Source organism: Aspergillus thermomutatus, assembly GCF_002237265.1.
Source record: "Aspergillus thermomutatus strain HMR AF 39 chromosome Unknown NODE_392, whole genome shotgun sequence".
Classification (NCBI taxonomy): domain Eukaryota; kingdom Fungi; phylum Ascomycota; class Eurotiomycetes; order Eurotiales; family Aspergillaceae; genus Aspergillus; species Aspergillus thermomutatus.
In genome coordinates, this window is record NW_020798442.1 from 1 (window position 1) to 19,523 (window position 19,523).

Here is a 19,523-nt window from a genome sequence, read left to right on the forward strand (position 1 = left end):
CTAACCCTAACCCTAACCCTAACCCTAACCCTAACCCTAAACCCTAACCCTAACCCTAACCCTAACCCTAACCCTAACCCTAACCCTAACCCTAACCCTAACCCTAAACCCTAAACCCTAACCCCTGATCCGGATCCGCCTCATTACCATATCCGACGTAACCGCCATCGCCCTAATATCACTCAAAAACGAATCACACGTCTCCCCGACAACCGGCAGGAGAAACCAATTCACCAACCCCGTTTTCTTATCCGCATACTCGCGAACCGCATACTCGTAAATCCCGGAACAGCATGCGCCCACCGCGAAGGAATTGATCAGCACGATGGGCGAGTTAGGCAGTCCTGTTTCATCAAGCCAGTGGCTGCCCATTAGTTCGCCGGAGCCATTAAAGCGGAAGTAGCCCGCGTAGCAGGCAGAGTGGAACCAGTCTCTGCGAGGGAGGATGGTGGTGACGCCAGTGTTAATGGCATTGGTGGTGGTAGCCGCGGATAGCGTACAGGGGTACATACAGTTAGGGCTCGAACGTCGGACTTCTGTGATTGCCAACACCATGACCAAGGAGATTGAAAGCTAAAAGTGAACAACACCTAGCGTACGCTATCATAAGCCTACACTCAGGACGGCCTTCTCTGTACACAAGCCTAGGCTAAGAGAGAACAACAATTAGCGTATGCTATACGCAAGCCCAGACCAGGAACTTAGCATGGGCTTTGCGAGAGCTTGGGCTCAGTGTTAGCCTGACCTGTGCTTTGATAGCATGGGCCACATGTCATGGTATCACATCTGATTCTTTGGATCATATAGCCCAGGCTATCACTAAATCTAAGCTACTGTAAAGCCCAAGCTAAGGGAGATGGGCATGTAGCCCAGACCCAGGCCACTGCAGCGCTCAGGTTAACACTAACTCCTGGCCCAGGGAAGTAACCACGTAGCCCAAGCTACCACGTGCACATAGGGGTGGGCGAAAGTGACAGTTTTGGGACAAAAGACTAGCTACAGTACTGTGATGATTTCGTGTTTTTTATTTCCATGGATATATGAGACAGCCAACAGAGCAGAGAAAAAAGGGTCAAGAGAGCCCTTCTAATCGAGGTCAACATCCTCTTGCTTGGTCGATTCAAGCAACCTCGAACAATTCCTCTCCCCACCCAAAGGCTCGCTTTAAGCGCTTGGCAATGTAGAGGAGCCGGAAGCCTTCGATTTGTGACTGGTGCGGCCGGTGCAGAGTAAGTGGTCGAGGGACAGAGAAATCCTGAGGAGGGGAGAATGTATAGACCGACCCCAGCTTTGGGGTAACAGAAAATTTTAAGTCGGTCATGGCTGCTTCGAATGCTGCCCAGCTGATCGATCCTCGAGACTGCGATCTTGAGAACAGTGTTGAGAAGACCTTGAATGTGTCCGGCTTTACTTTAAGGATTGGTGATATCTCTGTATTTTCTGGTTCTGCAGTGGTTGCTGCGGCTGGAGATATGCTGTATATGGATGAATGTGCTGGTCGGGTTTTATGCTTTTGCCTTCGCTGTTCAACCCGTTCTGCGGGGCTGGGGATATCGGTTATTGGCAAATGAAAATCCTTCATTGTCTCTGCTGCCGCGATCTTGGCCTTTTGCTCCCGACACTGATTCTGGATATTCGACAGACAGTCTTCGTTGAGGTCTTGATAGAGGAATCCCAGTTCGGTGCCGGTCCTGTCGACGATAAATCGGTCCAAGGCGATCAAAGCGCCATCAGCCATACCGGGTTCGAGGAGATTATCAATCGGAACCGCAAATTCTGCCAGGTTGACCTCTGTCTTCAGGGGGTCGATCTCGGTTCCCAAGGACTTCAATCTTGAGACATATGTTTGTCCCTTTCTGGGGTTGATGGGAGGTAATGGAAGAGAGATCGACAGAGACTGGACAAAACTGGTCGTAACCGCGAGGTCGCCGAAGGCGTCAAGTTCTCTTTCTCCCATATGCTCTCGCTCCGTGGGTTGAGATTGATGGAGATCATCTAGCTTCTTAATCCACTCGACCGCCCAGGTGACACCCATCTGGGTTTGGCAGAGGCGGAGCACATAATGAAGCTGGGGATTCTCTCTCGTCAGGACATCCGGCTTAATTTTCATCGTCACACGCGCAGTGCCTTCGTCATAAACGCCGGAAACCCGTTTGAAATACTTGGAACCCGAGCCCATTTGCACATAGCGCTTGAACAGCTTCTGGACCCGTCGGTGCTCGAAATGACAGACATTTGCCATCTCCTGGAGAATAATGCCCTGGCATAGCCGATCATTCGATTCGGTAGCAAGGGCCTGGAGAAGACGATACACATAACCCCAGATTGCCGCTCCAATGACCGCATTGTGAATCACTTCAAAGATGGCGATGCTGATGTATTTGTCTGTGACGAGAGGTATCCTCCGGCCTTTCTCGTCCGGAACCAGCTCCGGTCGGGTGAAGAACCAGCCATTCACGACGTGAGCAAGAAAAACAGGCTCGGTGCGACACAACGTCACGTAGTCCTCGAGAGCAGTCTTTTGGTCGAGCGCCCGAGCCAGCAGGCCTTCCAAGGAAATCTTTTCGGGTTTGGGATCAATCGACAGCGTGGACAGAGCCGCGCGTGCCGCTTCCTCAGGCTTCTTGGGTCGGGTCGTTGTCTTCTGCCTCGATGTCGACCCCTTTTCGAGTATGTCCTCGACCAGGATATTCAGCGCCTGCAACAGATACATTTGTCTCTGCAAAATGAGCTCGCCCGTCGACTGGGGGACGCAGAGCCCAGCGTTCACGGCTGTTGATAGCCCAGCCATCACTTCTCTATACTTGGCCGAGTCTGCAACTTTGAAGGACTGTCCATATTTATCTTCATCGATGAACAACGTGAAACAGTGTCGGAAGGGGTCCGTATGGCGCAGATGATTGACACGCATGCTCTCCAGAATGAATGCATGATCGCCTAGTGAGCCGTGGACTCCCTCACGATACTGATCTGAGAGAGATTTGGTCGCGCGATGCTTTAAATGATTGAGGAGATAGTCCGACTCCGGCTGCGTGAGGTCTCGTAGATTCCACTCCGGTGTGACTTTATACACATTGCCCATGGTTCGATCTGTCGGGTCTGCCAACACATGACCTCCGGCAGCGCCAGCCTTCACAGCTTTGTCTCGTTGGCTCTGGTCCAAGGAGAGCCATATCTGTTCAATTCGCGATCCATGAAGTTGATATTTCCGCCTGAGGTCACAGTGCAGCTCTTTGAGCAAGGCAGGTGTCTCTCCGGTTTCATTCATCATGCCAGGGATCAGAAACAGTGAGTGAGGGCAGAGAATGATGGACAGGGAGAAAGATATTCTGCCCCTAGGAAATTGCGGGGTATAGGGCAAGGCGGTGAAGCAGTATCCCCTTACCTGGTGAAAAGTTATCAAATTAGGGCGGTATTTATTCAATTTAGGGTTCTAATATAGACACACCCCCTTGATATAATTAGTTAGAATCAACATCATTGTCACACCCTGGGATCCGTCTCTGCTGTTCTCTGCTAGTCACTACTTTTGGGAGCGGGTTGCTATAGCCGAACAGGTCTATAGTCCGATACTTGCCTGAGGCCTACCGACCAGGTAGCCTTAACACTATACCGACTGGGTATATGTCGATCACGACGATACAATGATCCAACGGGGATCAAGGACAATCCAAAGATAACACAAGAACAATAAGAGTAGAGATAGAAGCAAGGCCTATTGAGTACGTATAAGTTATACTACAGCTAATTAGATTCCATGATTTAGAATTTTATCAACCCTGTTATTCCTTTATATTCACTATCTGCGAGCTGCTGATGGGTAACACCTTACACTCTGCCACCGCGACCATGACTATGAATCTATGATGGTAACTGCAACCATGACTGCGACTATAACCACAACCATGACCATAGCCACCTCACTGGCGCCCTTGCTGAGGATCTCCCTCTTAATACTAGTAATGGATCAGGCATCCTAATTTATATGGTACTAGGCCTCGAAATGGTCCGACTCAGGTTCCAAAGGTCGGAACCTCGAACCTGAACCTGAGTCGGGTCGCGGTTCCATCAGGTTCGGCTCAGGTTCGAACCTGACGGAACCTGGTTTACATAATTTTACCAAGATTTTCCTATTTCGGATGGATAAAATGATGATTCATCGAGATTTTGTACTGTAATTTACCGCTGTTCTGGTCACAACGTCTATAAACCACGCGATGTCGCCATATCCCTTGTAAAATTATATGAAATTTGTCTGTATATAGAATATATAGCATAGAAAAGGTTATATCCGATGAGATTTAGTGGCCTTAGGGTCCTTAGTAGTTAATTCTAGTAGAAGTTGTGGTTGATGTGGTGTATGAAGCGAGAAAATATGGTTATCAACCAATTAACCGGATACTGCTCTCAACAAGATTGGGACTCGATGATGAGAGAGATCTCAATCTCACACGACAAAATCCCAACGGTTCTCTTACTCACCTTGTTAGCGAAGAACTTGTTTGAAAGAATGTTTACGGATCCTTTTTTTGCTATCCCCGCACCAGGAGACATCGGAAGAATTTACCACATCATGATCGAAGGTAGGATATCGATCCTACACCCGCTGATGGAAGCTAACAGGAACTGGCAAGCAGCTGATGAGCCAAAAGCGCATATTTGGCGCTCGCAGACATTGCAAAATCTTTCCACCACAACAGACCCCAACACAGAGCCCTTCTTGCAGGACATGGTCAAGAGGCTAGTTAGCGAGCTTGTGACCACATTCCTCACTAGTTCAGCTCGCACTCTTCTTCGTCAGATTGGAAATATGACGCTATCAAGCAGCGTGCTCAGGAGCTCCAATCATTGTATGATGGGGCTGCACGGCTGGCGCTCTCCCTCTGGACTCAGCGGGCTTTCATGACCTGTCAACGCCTGCGACTACCACTGTTTACAGTTTCAACCTCAATGATGCGTGCCCATCGGCTCCACCTTCTCGACGAAGATGATCCGAGGCCCCCTCGGGAAAAGGGTGCTTCTTTGTGTCCAGCCAGCCATCCTAGCCTTTGGTTCCGAGAATGCCGAGCACTACGATTAGCAGAAGGTATGGTCTCCAGCTGTTGTGTTGATGCATGAGAAATAATCCTTAGGATGCCTCACTATTATTAGCTTTGCGTGACGACCGCGCCTAGTATTAGTGCATCCCTTCAGATTGATATATAATTGGGCTACTCATTCAGGGGTTTGATAGGCTTCGGAATATGTCCGCCTTCTTGTCCAATTATCTACTCTAACGAACACCCTAGAAGTTAACCCCCGTCGATTTAGTCTGGTATCTACCACTTAGCTGTGGAACGAAATGCAAGTTGCCTGCGCCGCATACCAACTTCGCAGCCGCCAAGGCAGATTCCGTGGGAGGCGAAAGCATTGGTTCACCAGAGTGGGCGAGAGATCCAGGGGTTGTTGGGGTCACAGGATCCCTCCTCTTGTAGTATGCTTCGCCCTCAGTGTTTCAGCTCGCGCGGCGTCTTGAGCAGGAGTGCTGCGCTACAAACTTGTACTCACGCAACGAAAAGTTGTGAGGCAATCATCATCATTCTCTAGACCGTTAAGATAGTGTTATTCTTCACCTTTACATTCTCGACTGCACAATGGCACATTTGTCCCTTCAACAGGCCCAGGCGACCGTGGACGACATCCGGGTGACCAACGGCGGCTTCTCTCCCGAGGTTCAGAAAGCGCTGCCCGAAGAGGCATTGAGGGCATTCAAGAATCTGCAGTCTATAGCCGGCGGATCGATTGTGCATGTGGCGGAAGACCTGTACGACGCGGACACCCGGTTCATCTTCGAGCTTATCCAAAACGCGGAAGATAATTGTTATGACCATGCTGCTAGTCATGGGGAGGAGCCATTTCTTCACCTCACTCTACATGCAGATCATATAACTGTGGATTCAAACGAGGACGGTTTTACTGAGAACGATGTGCGGGCCATATGCAGCATTCACCGGAGTACAAAGAAACAAACAGGTGGCTATATCGGCCACAAAGGCATTGGCTTCAAATCCGTGTTCAAGGTTGCGTACAAGGTATCTATCCAGTCAGGGCCTTTCTGCTTCTGCTTTGAGCACCGCCGGGGGGAGAGTGGGTTAGGGATGATCACTCCGTTCAACGAGAAGCCTCGGGATCTACCCCCCGGTGTGAACACACGAATAACCCTCTTTCTTACAAGCGTAAGCGACTTCGATAGCCGTGCTTCCGAGCTGAGGGAGATCCCGGACACGATGCTATTGTTTCTTCGTAAACTGCAGAGGCTCACGATAGAGATTCTCCCGCTGCAGTCACGGATATCGTTCAAACGTCACGAGGACTCATCAAAGCGCTTGGTCACGCTTACTAAAGAGACGAATGGCGAACAACTGAAGAGATTTTACCATCTGGAAAAGGCCACCCTTTCCAATCTCCCACAGCATTACAGTCGCCCTGACCAACGCGAGGTCGACCTGATCCTTGCGTTCCCAGTAAATGCGGATTTCAGCCCTCTCATTGAGGCGCAGTATGTGTATTCCTTCCTCCCGATGCGTCATGAAGGATTCAATGTGAGTAATTTCTCCTGCTCATCACGTTGATGCAAGACAGTCCCCTGATATCCCAACAGTTTCTCGTCCAATCGGACTTTATCACCCAGGCCAATCGACAAGGGATCCATCATTGTGATAGAAACCGTGCTATCCGCGACGGTATTAGCAGCTTGTTTCTCCAAGCCGTTAACTACTTCTGCAGGCACACATCCCTCAAATACGAATGGTTGCAGTATCTTCCGGGGATGCACATTCATGACCCCTTCTGGGCTGATCTTCGAGAGATGATTTTCGACCGCCTCAAGGGATCCAAAATTATAATGTCCCGCAAAGGTGCCTTGAATTACCCAAAGAAGCTGGAGCACCTGTCGTCACAGCACTGCGATCGTCATGGCCAACCTCTGTTGGATGATATTGACCCTGAGGTTTACCTGTCGCAATCATACCGTTGGACAAGGCATGCTGAGAATTTGACCGAGCTTGGGGTGGCCAGTCTGTCCTCCGAGAACATCCTAGATCGTTTGGTGCCATACCTTGAGGGCTCATCACCAAAATTTCTCGATCCGAGTTTGGATGATGATTGGCATACCAAAATAGCAGCTCTGCTTCTACGCGCTCTAAAACGACAGGCGAGTCGCTCTCTTCTGACCGAACGAATAAGAAAGATGGCCCTCGTTCCCACTTCAGACGGGTCTCTTTTATCGGCAAGGTCTTCTGCTGTCTATTTCCCAGATGATGAGAGAGAGAATCCTATACCCGAGGGCCTGAAAGACATACGAATCGTTCAACGTAGCGTACTGGAAAACAAAACAAGACGAGAGCTTCTCGAAGCATTGGGAGTCGCACGTTGCAATTCAAACAGAGTAGTGAAGTCTATTCTGGAGCTGTACAATGTACGCCACGGGGTCACGCTAGAGAAATCAGTCAGCCACTTGAGGTACCTCTTCAAGACCTTGGGGAAAGGAGAAACTCTAGACAACCGCATCTTCATCAAGGACCAGATGGGAAAACAGGTCTACCGCGCCTTTGTCACTCTCGGTCCCGGAATTATCAAGGACGACTTGTACTTCGAGACGCAGGGAGAATATGGTACGAAAGAGCTCGCTCAGAAATTGCGGTGCGGGTTCAATCAGCAGAGTTGTCCTCCATTTGAAATGCATATTATCCACAGCGCATATATTGAGGCTGTACCGCCCGGGACCGTCAGTAATGGGCGAACCTGGGAGCAGTGGCTGGAAGAAGTGGCATTGGTTCGCTGTATCCCAAGGCTGAAAAGTTCCTGGGCAGATGAATTATCCACGCTGTGCCAGCACCTCGCGAACTATCACCCGATGACCTTGATAGGAATATTAAAAACGAACTGGAGCAGCTACCAGGCAGAACTCACACCCGGCGTGATCGAAGCCTTGGAAGAAATGGAAGTCCCTTGTCGGAATCACTCGAAGGCCTATCTCCGAGACACTTATTATCCATCTAAGGAGATGCAGCAATTATGTTCCGACGCGACTCTTGAGGAGATTTTTGATGAATTTATAGATGCTCCTGCTAACTTAGCAACCGATGACATAGATGGATGGGAGTTCTTAGCCTCATTTGGAGTTACACTAGAGGCAGATTTTTGGTTTTTTTGGAACATTTTCCGCTGCCTGGTGGAAAAAGCCCCTCTCAATATCCAGGCACAGGCTGCCTTCTTCAGGATGTATAAGGAGCTCTCCATTCGATTTCGTGGTGCATCCAACAAGTTGAGGCAGTGAGTGTTTTGGTCAACTGCGGAGACTACCAATATTAATCAGCTTCATAGGATTTTCGCAGAGTGGAAAGGTGTCTGCATTCCCACACGTTCAGGGGAGACTTTCGAGTTAGCACATGACTCAGAGTGTGTCTGGAACGGACACCACACTCTTCGGACGAAGCATCCTCTTGCTATTCACCCTGAGTATTCTAATGACCCACATGTGGCATATCTGTTTAAGGATATACTCTCTGTGAGTGACGCGGACGTTAGCACTTATCTTGAGGAGCTCCAATGGTGCAAAGACAACGCAGATGTGGCTCTGGAAGACCTGAGGGCAATATACGACTGTATATCACAGAATATACAGAAACCTGAAGACCGCGCCCTGATACTGTAAGAGATATGCAAGTGACATGAAAGCCGCTACGAGGCTAATTAAATCCCAGGAGCAAATTTACTGAACGAAAACTGGTGTATCTTCTGGCAGAACGAGCTTGGCTGGCGCCTGAATCCTGTGTTTGGGCAGATGCTCTGAAAATTGGAGCGCAGTATGGCATCAGCGCTGTATACCCAGAGCTGGAGAGCTTCTTCCGTGGTCCTCTGAATGTGCAAACTCCAACAGCAGCGACTTACTTAGAACAACTCAGGAGGTTAGCATCCGATGAGGTTGTGGATATTGGCGCGGTCAAAGCGGCCATCTATGACCTCAATGGACTGCGACCAGGGTCAGATGAGCTCAGGGGTCTTTCACACATTAAGTTTTTGCCGGTAGCAATGCCGAATGGCACTGTGGAGATATTAAAGCCCACCGATACATTCTTCATTGCAGACAGGATTGAATATCTCTCCGCTTTTCGGGACAAAGTTCCCATTCTGGACTTTTCTCTTGAAGAAGTCCGGTGCTTGCACCAACTCCTGGGACGTATCGGTCTAGAGGACCGATACATGTCAACGGCAGTCCTGGAGAAGACTGTTGTCGGTCAGCCATCCCACGAGCACTGCCCCAGCGAAACGCGGGAATTGCGAAAAAAGGCGACACACATTTACCGGTAAGTGTGGCAGCGGGAGCCACCTGAGAGAGTTGCTAAAAGCTTTATAGTTGCATCTTACATTACAGTGAGGAAGGCCGAGAAACTGTTGGCCAGAGGCTCCGGCAATTGCAAAATGTACTTGTTTATGAAAGCGCTGGTTTTAAAAAATCGTTGGTGCTTCAGTTAAACGAAGTTACGGCGAGAGTACAGAGCGATACGGGGTTGGTGCATATCGAGGACGTTAGCGATGTGTTGCGCATTTACATTCCCAGAGACGATAGTGACCGTCAGCGCTGCTACCACCTTGACCTTCCCCAAGCCCTGAGACGTCATTTTGGCCTTAGGGACTCCGCAGCATCATTTTCTTTTGCATTGATTTTTCTCACACCGGAGAACCTCATTGATGAATCGCTAGATCGCCATGGCATTGTTCGGATCTCTCCCGACATCTCTCAACAACTAGAGTCCGAATCTACGGATACGACAATCTCGGAGGCTCATGTTGAAGAAGGCAACGTTTTCTCTGGATCTGAAGAGAGTCGGGAGAGTGGGGAGGGCATAGATACACCACGCTCAAGCCCTGAAACCACAGTAGAGCTACCGAGGACAATAGTCACTCACTACAGGACGTCAACTCCACCCCCGCGGCTTTTCAGTGTTCCTCCTCCTGACAGGGCTTCCCCGGACAGAGTTCCCAGGCCTTTCTCTGAGCATCACCCGTACATTCAGCTTCTAGACAAAGTCATCAGACTGGCTCGTCCGCTCACACTTTCTGAAGCTTTACAACGCCCAATGAACACAGTGTTGGGCAATGCAAATACTTCACACGAGTTGGTCTTCGGGGTCCGATCTGAGAATTTGCTAGCGCACGATATCAAGATCGGTGCTGCCGGAGAGCTATTTGTTAGTCTCAACCCTCTATATCCCTTCTCTATCCTAAAAGTAGCTAACTTCTAATATTCTAGGTATTTGAGCTTTTGTCGTCATCAGACCTTCCGGGATTTAACCGCGGCAACTGGCGTAGCAACATTCGCAGGCATGTCTCCGTCCATCCCGACTACCACGACCTTGCACCCTGGTCTGGTGTTGAAACTGCGGATCTAGTCTATCGCGACACAAGGTCAACCTTAACCACCATTTTGATTGACGCCGGATATTTGTCCCACGCACGGTGGTGTGGTGCAAATCCGACATACTATATAGAAGTGAAGACGACGACTGGGGAGTGCGACAGTGCTTTCTTCATGAGCAAAAGTCAGTACAGACGAGTATGTTTCGGGTCCCTGCGCACTTCATCATGTCCTATAGCGATAGTCCTTACTAACAGTCACCCGTAGATGCAGACAATGAGGATTGAACATAACGAACAGGCAGAGCCACAGATCTACATGATCTTCAGAGTCTACTCCTTGGGCAAGGATAGCATGGGGTTAAAAATTTATGTTGATCCGGAAAGTCTACGGCAAGAGCAGAGGCTAATTTTCTCGCCGGAGTCATACAGTGTTTGTCCCGGTCTAGTCGCATAGTTGGGAGCAAACTAGCAGCCGGGTGGATTGGCTTAACTAAGTATCTTCCTTCTGACATAGTTGACTGCGTAAATATGATGAGTCAACGAAGACGGTCGTCAAACCATTTATGTTCAGCCTCAGCGGCTGTTGTCATTCAAAAGCGTGTCTCTGGGATGTATGGAGTAAATAGACTCAATCTGCTTGTCGTTCCAGCCCTGCTTCTAGGGCTGCTATAGTGATAGCGTACGCCCTGCGACAGTTATGTTGGATGATTAACATATTCTCGATGATGCTCTACCCGCTTGGGGTCTAGGCGTCTGCATATCCCCCATATTAGTGTCCCTAGGGGTCGTTGGGCGGTTATCGGTCATGGCCATTTGGGGCGTTGTTGTAGTGTCTGGTGGTGGACTTCTTGATTCTGAGTTACTCCTTAGGCGATTCGGCGTCAGAATGGCAAAGCTTGACGAGCTAGGTATAGATGCATCCTGCGACTTAGTCTTGCTAAGCTCTTTTCGTGCCTGTCTCTTTGTAGGGCAGTTAGCTGTGGTAGCTGGGTGATTTCCTCCGCAGTTGCCGCATCGCGCTGGCATATGTTGACATGCCTTCCCTGGCTTGGACACGCAATTCACCACATTGCATGCGTGGTTCAGTCCTTCGTGTGGACCAGCGCAGATAAGGCACTTAGGGAGGCGGTCCCCACATGCTTTGAAGCTGCGGTGACCAATACCACAGCATCTTGGGCACACAGTGTCTGGTCCCAGCTCCCAGAAATGCTCTGTTCTGTACCTAGAGCCTCCAAAGCGGATGCCGTTTGTGCTCAGCTCTCGGGCTTCCTCCAGTGATCCCACTGTGATCACTATTGTAGACCCTTTCTGGTTTCCTTCTCGAAGTTCTCTTGGGCTCCTGAGCCATGTCGGGTCCCTCTTCAGTCGCAAAGTACTTCCTGTTTCAATTTCTTGCCTGGCCAGCACTAGGCCTAAGGTTAGGTAGCGTCTAATAGGCACTCCATGCACCTTCAGCCTGTACCATTGTTCTGGTGCCTCCACTGCTATAACCGCGGGGTCCACCTGCCGCGCTGCTGTGATCAGCATGTCTGCATGGTGCGGGATAAGCATTGAATTCAATGCTCCCTTCTGTAGGAAGACTGATATTGCTCCTGTGGCCGTATAGCCCGCGTCAATGATCCGGACAAAGCCTGGCAGCCCTATACTGGTGAGGGCTAGGTTCAGTTGTAGTATGATGTCTTCCTTTGCCACTTTTGGCGCGTCTGATCCCCTTTCTCGCCTCAAGATTAGCCTCCGAGCCCCCTAGGGCAATGTTTTGCTGGTTTAAGTTCTGTCTTTGGCTCTGGCTGCGTGGTCCGTGCCTTCGGCGCCTTGCGTGGCTTCTTCCCTGGTACTGTTTGCCATCCCTGGCGTCCAGGGTTTGTTGCTAGTAGCGTTGCTATATCCGCATATGATGTCTTGTCTGGCCTTGAACGTTGTGCTGGTCCTTTAGAATGCATGACTAACGGCTCGGGTGCGGCTTCACTAGTTGATCTAAGTGTAGACAATCCTTCAGTGCGTAAGTCCTGGTGTACATTAGAGATTTGGGGCGTCTTGAGAGCTTCAGTAACTGGCTTTTGGTTCTTGACTGCGTCTAGGGCTTTTTGAAGCTTCTGGACTTCTCCTTCAAGCTGATTGATTCTTTCGAGGTGCTGTTTTTCCTTGATGTGCTGTTCTGCATCTCGTTTTTCTAGCTCCTCCTGGAGTCGTCCCCATAGGAGCTCTAAAGTACCAAGCAAGGAAGGAAGGAAGGAAAAGGTGTTGGGATAGGAGATCGGAAATCAACCAGAGATACAACGTAGTCGACATACAACGTAGTCAACAAATTCGCGCACAACGCCGCGAAGACCGTCAGAACTGCCCAGCGGCCCACATGTCACCATAGGCAAGAGAACAGCCTCAGGGGCGAAATAAATTGCTCAATAACTAATGAAGCAACGGTAATAAAATCTCAACCCATCAAATGACCTTCAGAGACCCCGTAGCTGAAGGCAGGCAAGAGGGGCGCAGACAGCGCCATACTGGAAAAGGGCAATCGTCGGATAACGCGGCATCCTCCTAGCGGGGCAGTGCATCGAGTGAGGGAGATGAGAAGGGGAAAACGGAAAGAAAAAGCGCGTCGTTGTTCGAGGGAGAGATGTCGGGCTTATATAGATGGGGTGATTGCGTCGAGGCGGCAGGAGAAACTGGTAAAAGCAGCGAGAGTCAGCGCGATGCCCAAAGCAGTAAACACTATCCCGCAACGGGCAGTCAGACTGCCGCGGGCGGCAGGCGGTGGTGGGCGGCAGAGCGGCGGTTCAATGAGGGCCGTTTCTGGCGCCCCGCTAACCGTGTCATCGTATACTCTATACGAGTTGCGTTGTCGGCGGCCTCACGGCCGCCGACGTGCACATGGAGCCAGTTAATAAACTTGAATATTCTTACTACATGGTGTAGCTATCTACCTATTCTGCAGTATAATGCGCCGGCCGTTTTCGTGTGCGACGGGGGCGCAGGTCCGCAGGTTGGTCCTGGAGCAGTGGGCTGGACCGCTCAGAGACCATGATCCGTGAAGTCCTTTCATAGGGACCGACGGTACCCATATCAGTGTCCCTATATCTTTCATCGTCGCTTGGTAGCGCTGATTCACTTGGTGGGGATGTAGCACTGGTTGCAGTGAGCAGCTGGCGGTCTATATCATCCTGATCGTCCTGCAAGCGGCGAGGCCTTTTTGATGGTGTAGATTGCTCTACACTAACACTGCTACCAACACCGGCACGTCGGCCCCATCTGTCGTGTACTGGCCGCTTAGTACCGGCTGCAGATTAAGGTGTCTGCGGGGTGGCCGGCATTGATGGTGGACCACCTGGGACAAAGTAGATATCGTCCACCTGGACGGCCAGGTGCGGTTCTTCAACTGTCAGGCCGCATACGTGGCCAGCAACAATGACTCGGCTCTGTGGTGTGATGGAGGGGAAGTTGGCCCATTATTTCCCGTTTTTGAAGTAGATCCGGACCATGAAGGTCGCCTAGGTCTTAACAGAGCTGTCATAGACAGTAGTGCAGAGGTCATAATGCAACAGCGTTTGGCCTTCATTCAGCTGACCACCAGAACAGATCACAGTTTCCATGAGGGTTATGGTTAGGGGAGCTGCCTCTGGGCAGTGCATAGCATACGCCTCTGGGTCGGTGTAGTCACTAGGATGACTGGGGTTTGTCAAAGAAGGCACTCTAAGGGGGTGCATCATGGGAAGGAGAAGGTAGAGACAGGAATAGAAATCCAGTACCCACCAGGAGACAGAATGAGCGTTTATAATCAGCTGTGGCCGGCTGTCCACATCATGTCTCATTGAGAATGAGCCCCAGACATAGATGAAAACGTCCTGTCGATAGAGGTGTGATCGTGTAGGGGGCGTGAAGAAACGCACTATTGTAGGGATTGGGCAGATCTGATAGTCATCTGAGAGCTCTCCAGGCAACAAATGGGGGACATTCAAGGTGATTTTGAGTTGCAGGGCAGCCGGCTGCTCTGGACGGGTTGGGTCTGGGGTGAGTTCCTCAGAAAAGTCGCGCAGGTGGATGATCGCAGGGTTATTTCCCTTTGACATGTCGGCAAAGATCAGACAGAGATAGCCCTATATATGCCGAGTGAACAGAGCAGATTGAGATGGTCTATATCGTACTGAAGACCGAGAGTGTGAAAGTGTACAGGTATATATAGAGATGGAAGGGACAGAATGTGGTTAGAGCCTAATGTAAACGTGATCAAAGAGGGATTACCGCGAGTAACTGAGCTGGCAAGGTGTTGGATATGGAGGTGCAGCAAGAAGGATCATTGGATATGCGGCTGGGATAACTGCTGTCGATGCGGTGCTGGCATAGCGGGGCCATCGTGGGCAAAAGGTCACCATTAGGAGGAGGTGCAGGAGGGGTAAAGACGGGTAATATACCGCAATATTCTTCCATCAGCAAAAGAAGGACCACTCATATGGGAAGGAGTAGGTCGCGATAGACAATGTTGAGCGTTGGCTCGTCTTGCTCCCAAGGGTTCCGGAGGACGCGGATGTCAGCTCCACGCCGGACGCGAGAGAGGCTGGTGTAGAGCTGGCCATGTGCAAATACTGGCATGGTGAGGTCGAGCACGACGCGGTCTAGTGTCAGGCCCTGACAACTGTTGAAAGTGGTGGCGTATGCCAGCCGGAGTGGGAACTGGCGACGCTGGACGGTCCAATTCGCACGATGCGGTCGGAATTCAAAGGTGATGCGAGGGAGGCAGAAGATCTGTGTCTCCTCACCGGTAGTTTGAGAGGTCAGTAGCTGATTATGTTGCAAGAGACGCACCTGGACGACATTAGTAAGTAAGTTGACTACCTGCACCCTCACATTCTTGACCAGGCCCTTTTCAATGGATAGGTTCCGCATGATGCTCGCGATGCAGCCGACTTTAAGAGAAAGGTTATGTGGAGGGACGCCAGGCTCATGCAACATGGCAAGAAGATCAGCTTCTGCACCGGTCGGTAGGTGGAAGCTGGACTCGTCCATTTCCTTAATTGTATCGTGACTGTAGTAAGCGGCTTCGTTGTAGTTAGTATACTAATCAGACATCAGCAGAGAGGGAGGGTTTACTGGCAGGCGCTGATAGGGAGTCTAGCAGCAGTTGGTTGAACACATCTACCCGCGCGTTGAAGGGGCTCAGGAATGCTCGGCGGACAGCATCAGGGGAGGTAGCAAGGGAGTCATCAAGGAATAGGAATCTTGCAGCACCGTCCATGTTTTCAAGATGCTGCAGATGTCGCACTAGCACAGTGGCCTTAAATGGCGCCACGCCATCACCGAGCTGGTCCACCCAGGTGGCGTAAGCCATATCCCCTGCATACCGGATCGGAATGGTCAGACGCAGGATGTCGAAGTGGTCCTAGAGATATGAGGAGCGAATAGAGTTGTTCAGCGTGGCAGATGGGCCAGAGCTGCCACGGACGACAGGTGCCACTTAGTGGAAGTCACCCAGTCCAACAAAGGTCTTTCCACCAAAGGGAAGCTGGTTATCCATAATGTCTTGGAGTAGCTGGTTTGCGCACTCCAGCACAGCCTTTTTCGCCATTGGTAGCTCTTCCCAGATGATCAGTTGCGCACGACGGAGTAGTTCTGCACGCGCGCCATACGGACTAATCTTTGATTCTAAACCCTCGTCACTGTCCTGCACAGGAATACCGAAGGCAGAGTGGGCAGTCCTACCGCGCTCATAATGGATGACACTGAGCGCAGTCGTGCCTGTGACACAGACAATGCCACCATCGCCACGGACTTGGTCACAGAGGGCAGCCATCAGAAAGGTCTTGCCCCGCCCAGCGCGGCCGTTGACAAAGCAGCAGGCTGCACCATGTCGATCCTCCTGGCCCAGGATGCGCTCAAAGATGCGTCGCTGGTCACCGTTCATCCTCGCACGGGCCGCGTTAGCCCGGGCACGGAGCGCTGCCTGGTGTGGATGGAAGAAGTTAAGCTCCAGGTCCACCTCAGTGTCATGGTGGTGGCGTTGTGGCTCTGGTAAGCCGCATTGGGCCAGGGAGGAGCCTTGCGAGGAGAGGTAGCGGGCGATATCCTCCAGGGCCAGATTAGTGGCGTCGTCTGTATGATGGTGGAGTGCGTAGTCTGCGCAGAGGTCACGCTGGAACTGTGTCCAAAGTTGGATTGCGGGGAATGGAAGGTCCAGGAGAAGATACGCAAAGAGGAAGCGGAGCTGCGAGGGGCGGCTGTACGCAGCAATCGCCTCACTAATGGCGTATTCAGCCTCGCTAACGTTGTGGAACAGGCCCAGGGCGGTGGCCGCTTCGTGGTAGGTTTCATGGCAGTGGCCATGGACAGTACGGAGATCTTGGAAGCTTGATGCAGGGCGCACCTGTAGCAGCGCTTGTAGATAGAACTGCTCCTTGTAGTGTAACGGGATGGTCTGTATGCGGGTGACAATATCACCAGTTGCACGTCGCCGTAAGACCTTCTGGCGCAGTCCTTGGCTTGTCTCCACATGGGTGATCAGGACCTGACCTCTATCAAGTGGGTTGTCTAATGGTAAGGTCTCGAAGTAGTAGCAGGTGAAGAATTCCATATATGTCAGCTGCTGGAACGGCTCTGTAGGCGGACGCTGGAAGTACCATAACAGATCACTCATCGTGGAGAATCCCGGCGTAGTTGGATGGCGCATCCTGGCGAGGTTACGTCCTTCCAGGTGGACTGGGAGGCAGCGGACACTTGGATTCTTATGCACAGTTTTAAAGTTGAAGATACGGTACACTGCCTCAGAGGCAGACAGATAACGCGCGCTCACATAGTCCTTATACTCATTGACAATGTCTTCCTCATCCCCAGCGTCCACCATGTTGTGAAGGCTGAATCTGGTGCGGTCAGGGCCCTTGAAGAGGTATTTAAATAGATAGAGGAAGATAACTGCCGTGGAGCAGACGTTAACATAGATGTGGCAGTCGAGCAGGTTCAGTAGTGCGGGTATATGCGGTGTCACCCAGCAGCTCTCAGCGTTCCGGCGACGGTAGTGCACGCGTCCCAGGTCGTCAAGGTGTGTGTGGGGGGTCACAGGCTGCGGGTAGCTGTAAATACATCGGCCGTTGCGGTTATAGCGCGATCCTGGACGGGCCAGGTGGTTCTGTGAGTGCATGTGGAAGCATCTTACCTGACGGTAGAGATCTGGTTCCTGCTCTGCATCTGGCAGCTCTGCGGAAATGAAGATATCGAGCGCTGACAGCGGTGGCTCCTGCTTGAACTTCACCACAATGTGGGCGTGTGGCAGGCCTCGCTTCTGGAACTCAACGACGCTGATCTCATAGACCAGCCCCCCGAATCGCTTACGCAGGAAGGCCTTCAGGACCCCCAGCCGCGCTTGAAAGGCGCGGCAGACGACAGCTGGGATATCAGTAACATCCTGGCCAGGTAGGAGTTGCGACTGGATCTCCGACCATTGCGGGTTAGTCGTCATGGTTAACCAGACTGATGGCTTTCCCAGCTTCCTAGCGATTGCCAGTGAGTCTGTCACCTGGTCAGAGGCCCAGGCGCAAGAGCCCATGAAGCTCGCCGGGATCTTGTTCTGGAAGAGGTCAGGGATTAAAGGGTCAGCGGCCTCATCCATTGATGTAGCGTGGACACGGCGCCCCCGCTGCAGGTAGTGTAATCGCTCCTCCTCCGTCCGCGAGAACATATCAACGGCGTACTCGCAGGCGAGGCGGCCGAGGACCTGGAAGCGCCGCTCGGAGAGGAAGAGGTGGCGGTACCACTGGATCTGCGTGCAAGGCAGGGCTTTCTGGAAGTCATTAATGTAGCCCCAGCCGCATGTGCCATGGGGAAAGAGCAGCGGATACTGCAGCGGCTCGTACTGACAGGACAGGATGGGGACAAAGCGCGGTTGTCGACCTCCTCGGCGGAAGAAGACCACCTGGCGAGGGCTCACGTGACGGAGACCGTCCGTGTTGATAACGGCAGCGATCTCACCACCTGTTGGTGGCACTGACAGTTCCACTGCCAGTGGCGTGGCCTCATCGCTCACCTGGGTCAAGGCATAGCGCAGAGTATGAACGTACGGACTCACTCGGTCCAGGAACTGGCGTACAGTGTTCACAGCGTCCTCCGGCAGTGACTGCTCCCGGGCATGCTCAGCCCGTGCCGGCTCATTGTACAGGAACCAGTGCATGCTATGACCTTTATCAGCGATGTCCAGCAAGCGGTGGTAGACGCGACCCTTGAGGACGACATTTGCGAGTCCCTGAAACGGCACGAAGCGGCCGGTGGTTCTGATCGCGGAGAAAGCGAAGAGGTTATTGAGTCGACGACTCATTTGTGAGACATGACCTTGATACTGATCCAGCAACATGCCCAAGAGGTCATCGCAGGCAGGCAGGTGCGGCAGACGCTTACGCCCCTGGCCGCAGCACCATCCATCTTCCTCTGTAGACAGGAGGGCGGTACTACAGAAGGAGCAGGTCCTTGACCACCCTTGTGAGAAGGGGGTCACGACCATGGCCGCCAGCCGATCCCACCAGGGGAGTGTCGGCCTGGGAATCGCGCGGGATAAGAGTCCCCTGACAGCAGCGGCCCTAGCACGACAGTGATAACATACCTGATGTGCAGCTGCTGCTGACAGCCAGGATTGTTCACACTGAGAGCAAATAGCCTGGTGGACTGACTCAATTAGGGGTAGCTGTGGCAGCCCCACAGCGTCCGCGACCGGAAGGGCACCCGGCAGGCGCGCAGTCTCCGGTCGAGGCGGGGCCAGTTGAGTGTCCGGCAGCTGAAGGTTTAGTGGACGTTGAGGCTGGACGGGCTCTGGCAGAGGCGTAGTCTGTAGTGGCGGGAGCAGCAGATATGGACGCTGGACTGGCGCAGGAGCAACAGGGGCAGCAGGGGCAGTTTGGTGTCGCCGGCGGCGGCAGGCCTCACAGGTCCTATACGAAGCATGGTCCCATGGCCGCAGGCAGCGCGAGCAGGTGGGTACACGGGGATGGGAAGTCGCATCGGACATGTAGTGTAGCTTCATGAAGCCATCAAGGCTTGATGGAAGGGATCGTAAGGAAGATGATGTCGACACGCAGTCGATAGGACTGACGGACAACCATCACCGGGGTATATATTCGCATATGCATCGTCGCAAACTGTATGTGGTG

At 51.9% G+C, this 19,523-nt stretch overlaps 3 protein-coding genes across 3 annotated transcripts; 1 reads left to right on the forward strand and 2 right to left on the reverse strand.

Moving 5' to 3' along the window:
- Nucleotides 1-147: 147 nt before the first annotated feature.
- CDV56_100054 (P1 family peptidase) lies at nucleotides 148-555 on the reverse strand (the record flags this gene model as incomplete). The annotated part of the gene is made up of 1 exon (XM_026753673.1): nucleotides 148-555. A coding segment is annotated over one exon (408 nt), but the record flags the coding sequence as incomplete, so codon positions are not given.
- A 565-nt stretch (nucleotides 556-1,120) lies between these two features.
- On the reverse strand, nucleotides 1,121-3,268 carry CDV56_100351 (uncharacterized protein; the record flags this gene model as incomplete). Its single annotated transcript, XM_026753970.1, has 1 exon — nucleotides 1,121-3,268. The coding sequence occupies one exon, from the start codon at nucleotides 3,266-3,268 to the stop codon at nucleotides 1,121-1,123; it is 2,148 nt and encodes a 715-aa protein (XP_026609897.1).
- A 2,365-nt stretch (nucleotides 3,269-5,633) lies between these two features.
- CDV56_101060 (uncharacterized protein) lies at nucleotides 5,634-13,426 on the forward strand (the record flags this gene model as incomplete). Its single annotated transcript, XM_026754679.1, has 8 exons — nucleotides 5,634-6,581; nucleotides 6,641-8,313; nucleotides 8,365-8,691; nucleotides 8,745-9,347; nucleotides 9,398-10,232; nucleotides 10,295-10,597; nucleotides 12,944-13,266; nucleotides 13,318-13,426. 8 exons carry the CDS (start codon nucleotides 5,634-5,636, stop codon nucleotides 13,424-13,426), a joined length of 5,121 nt encoding a protein of 1,706 aa, XP_026609898.1.
- Between the last annotated feature and the right edge of the window lie 6,097 nt (nucleotides 13,427-19,523).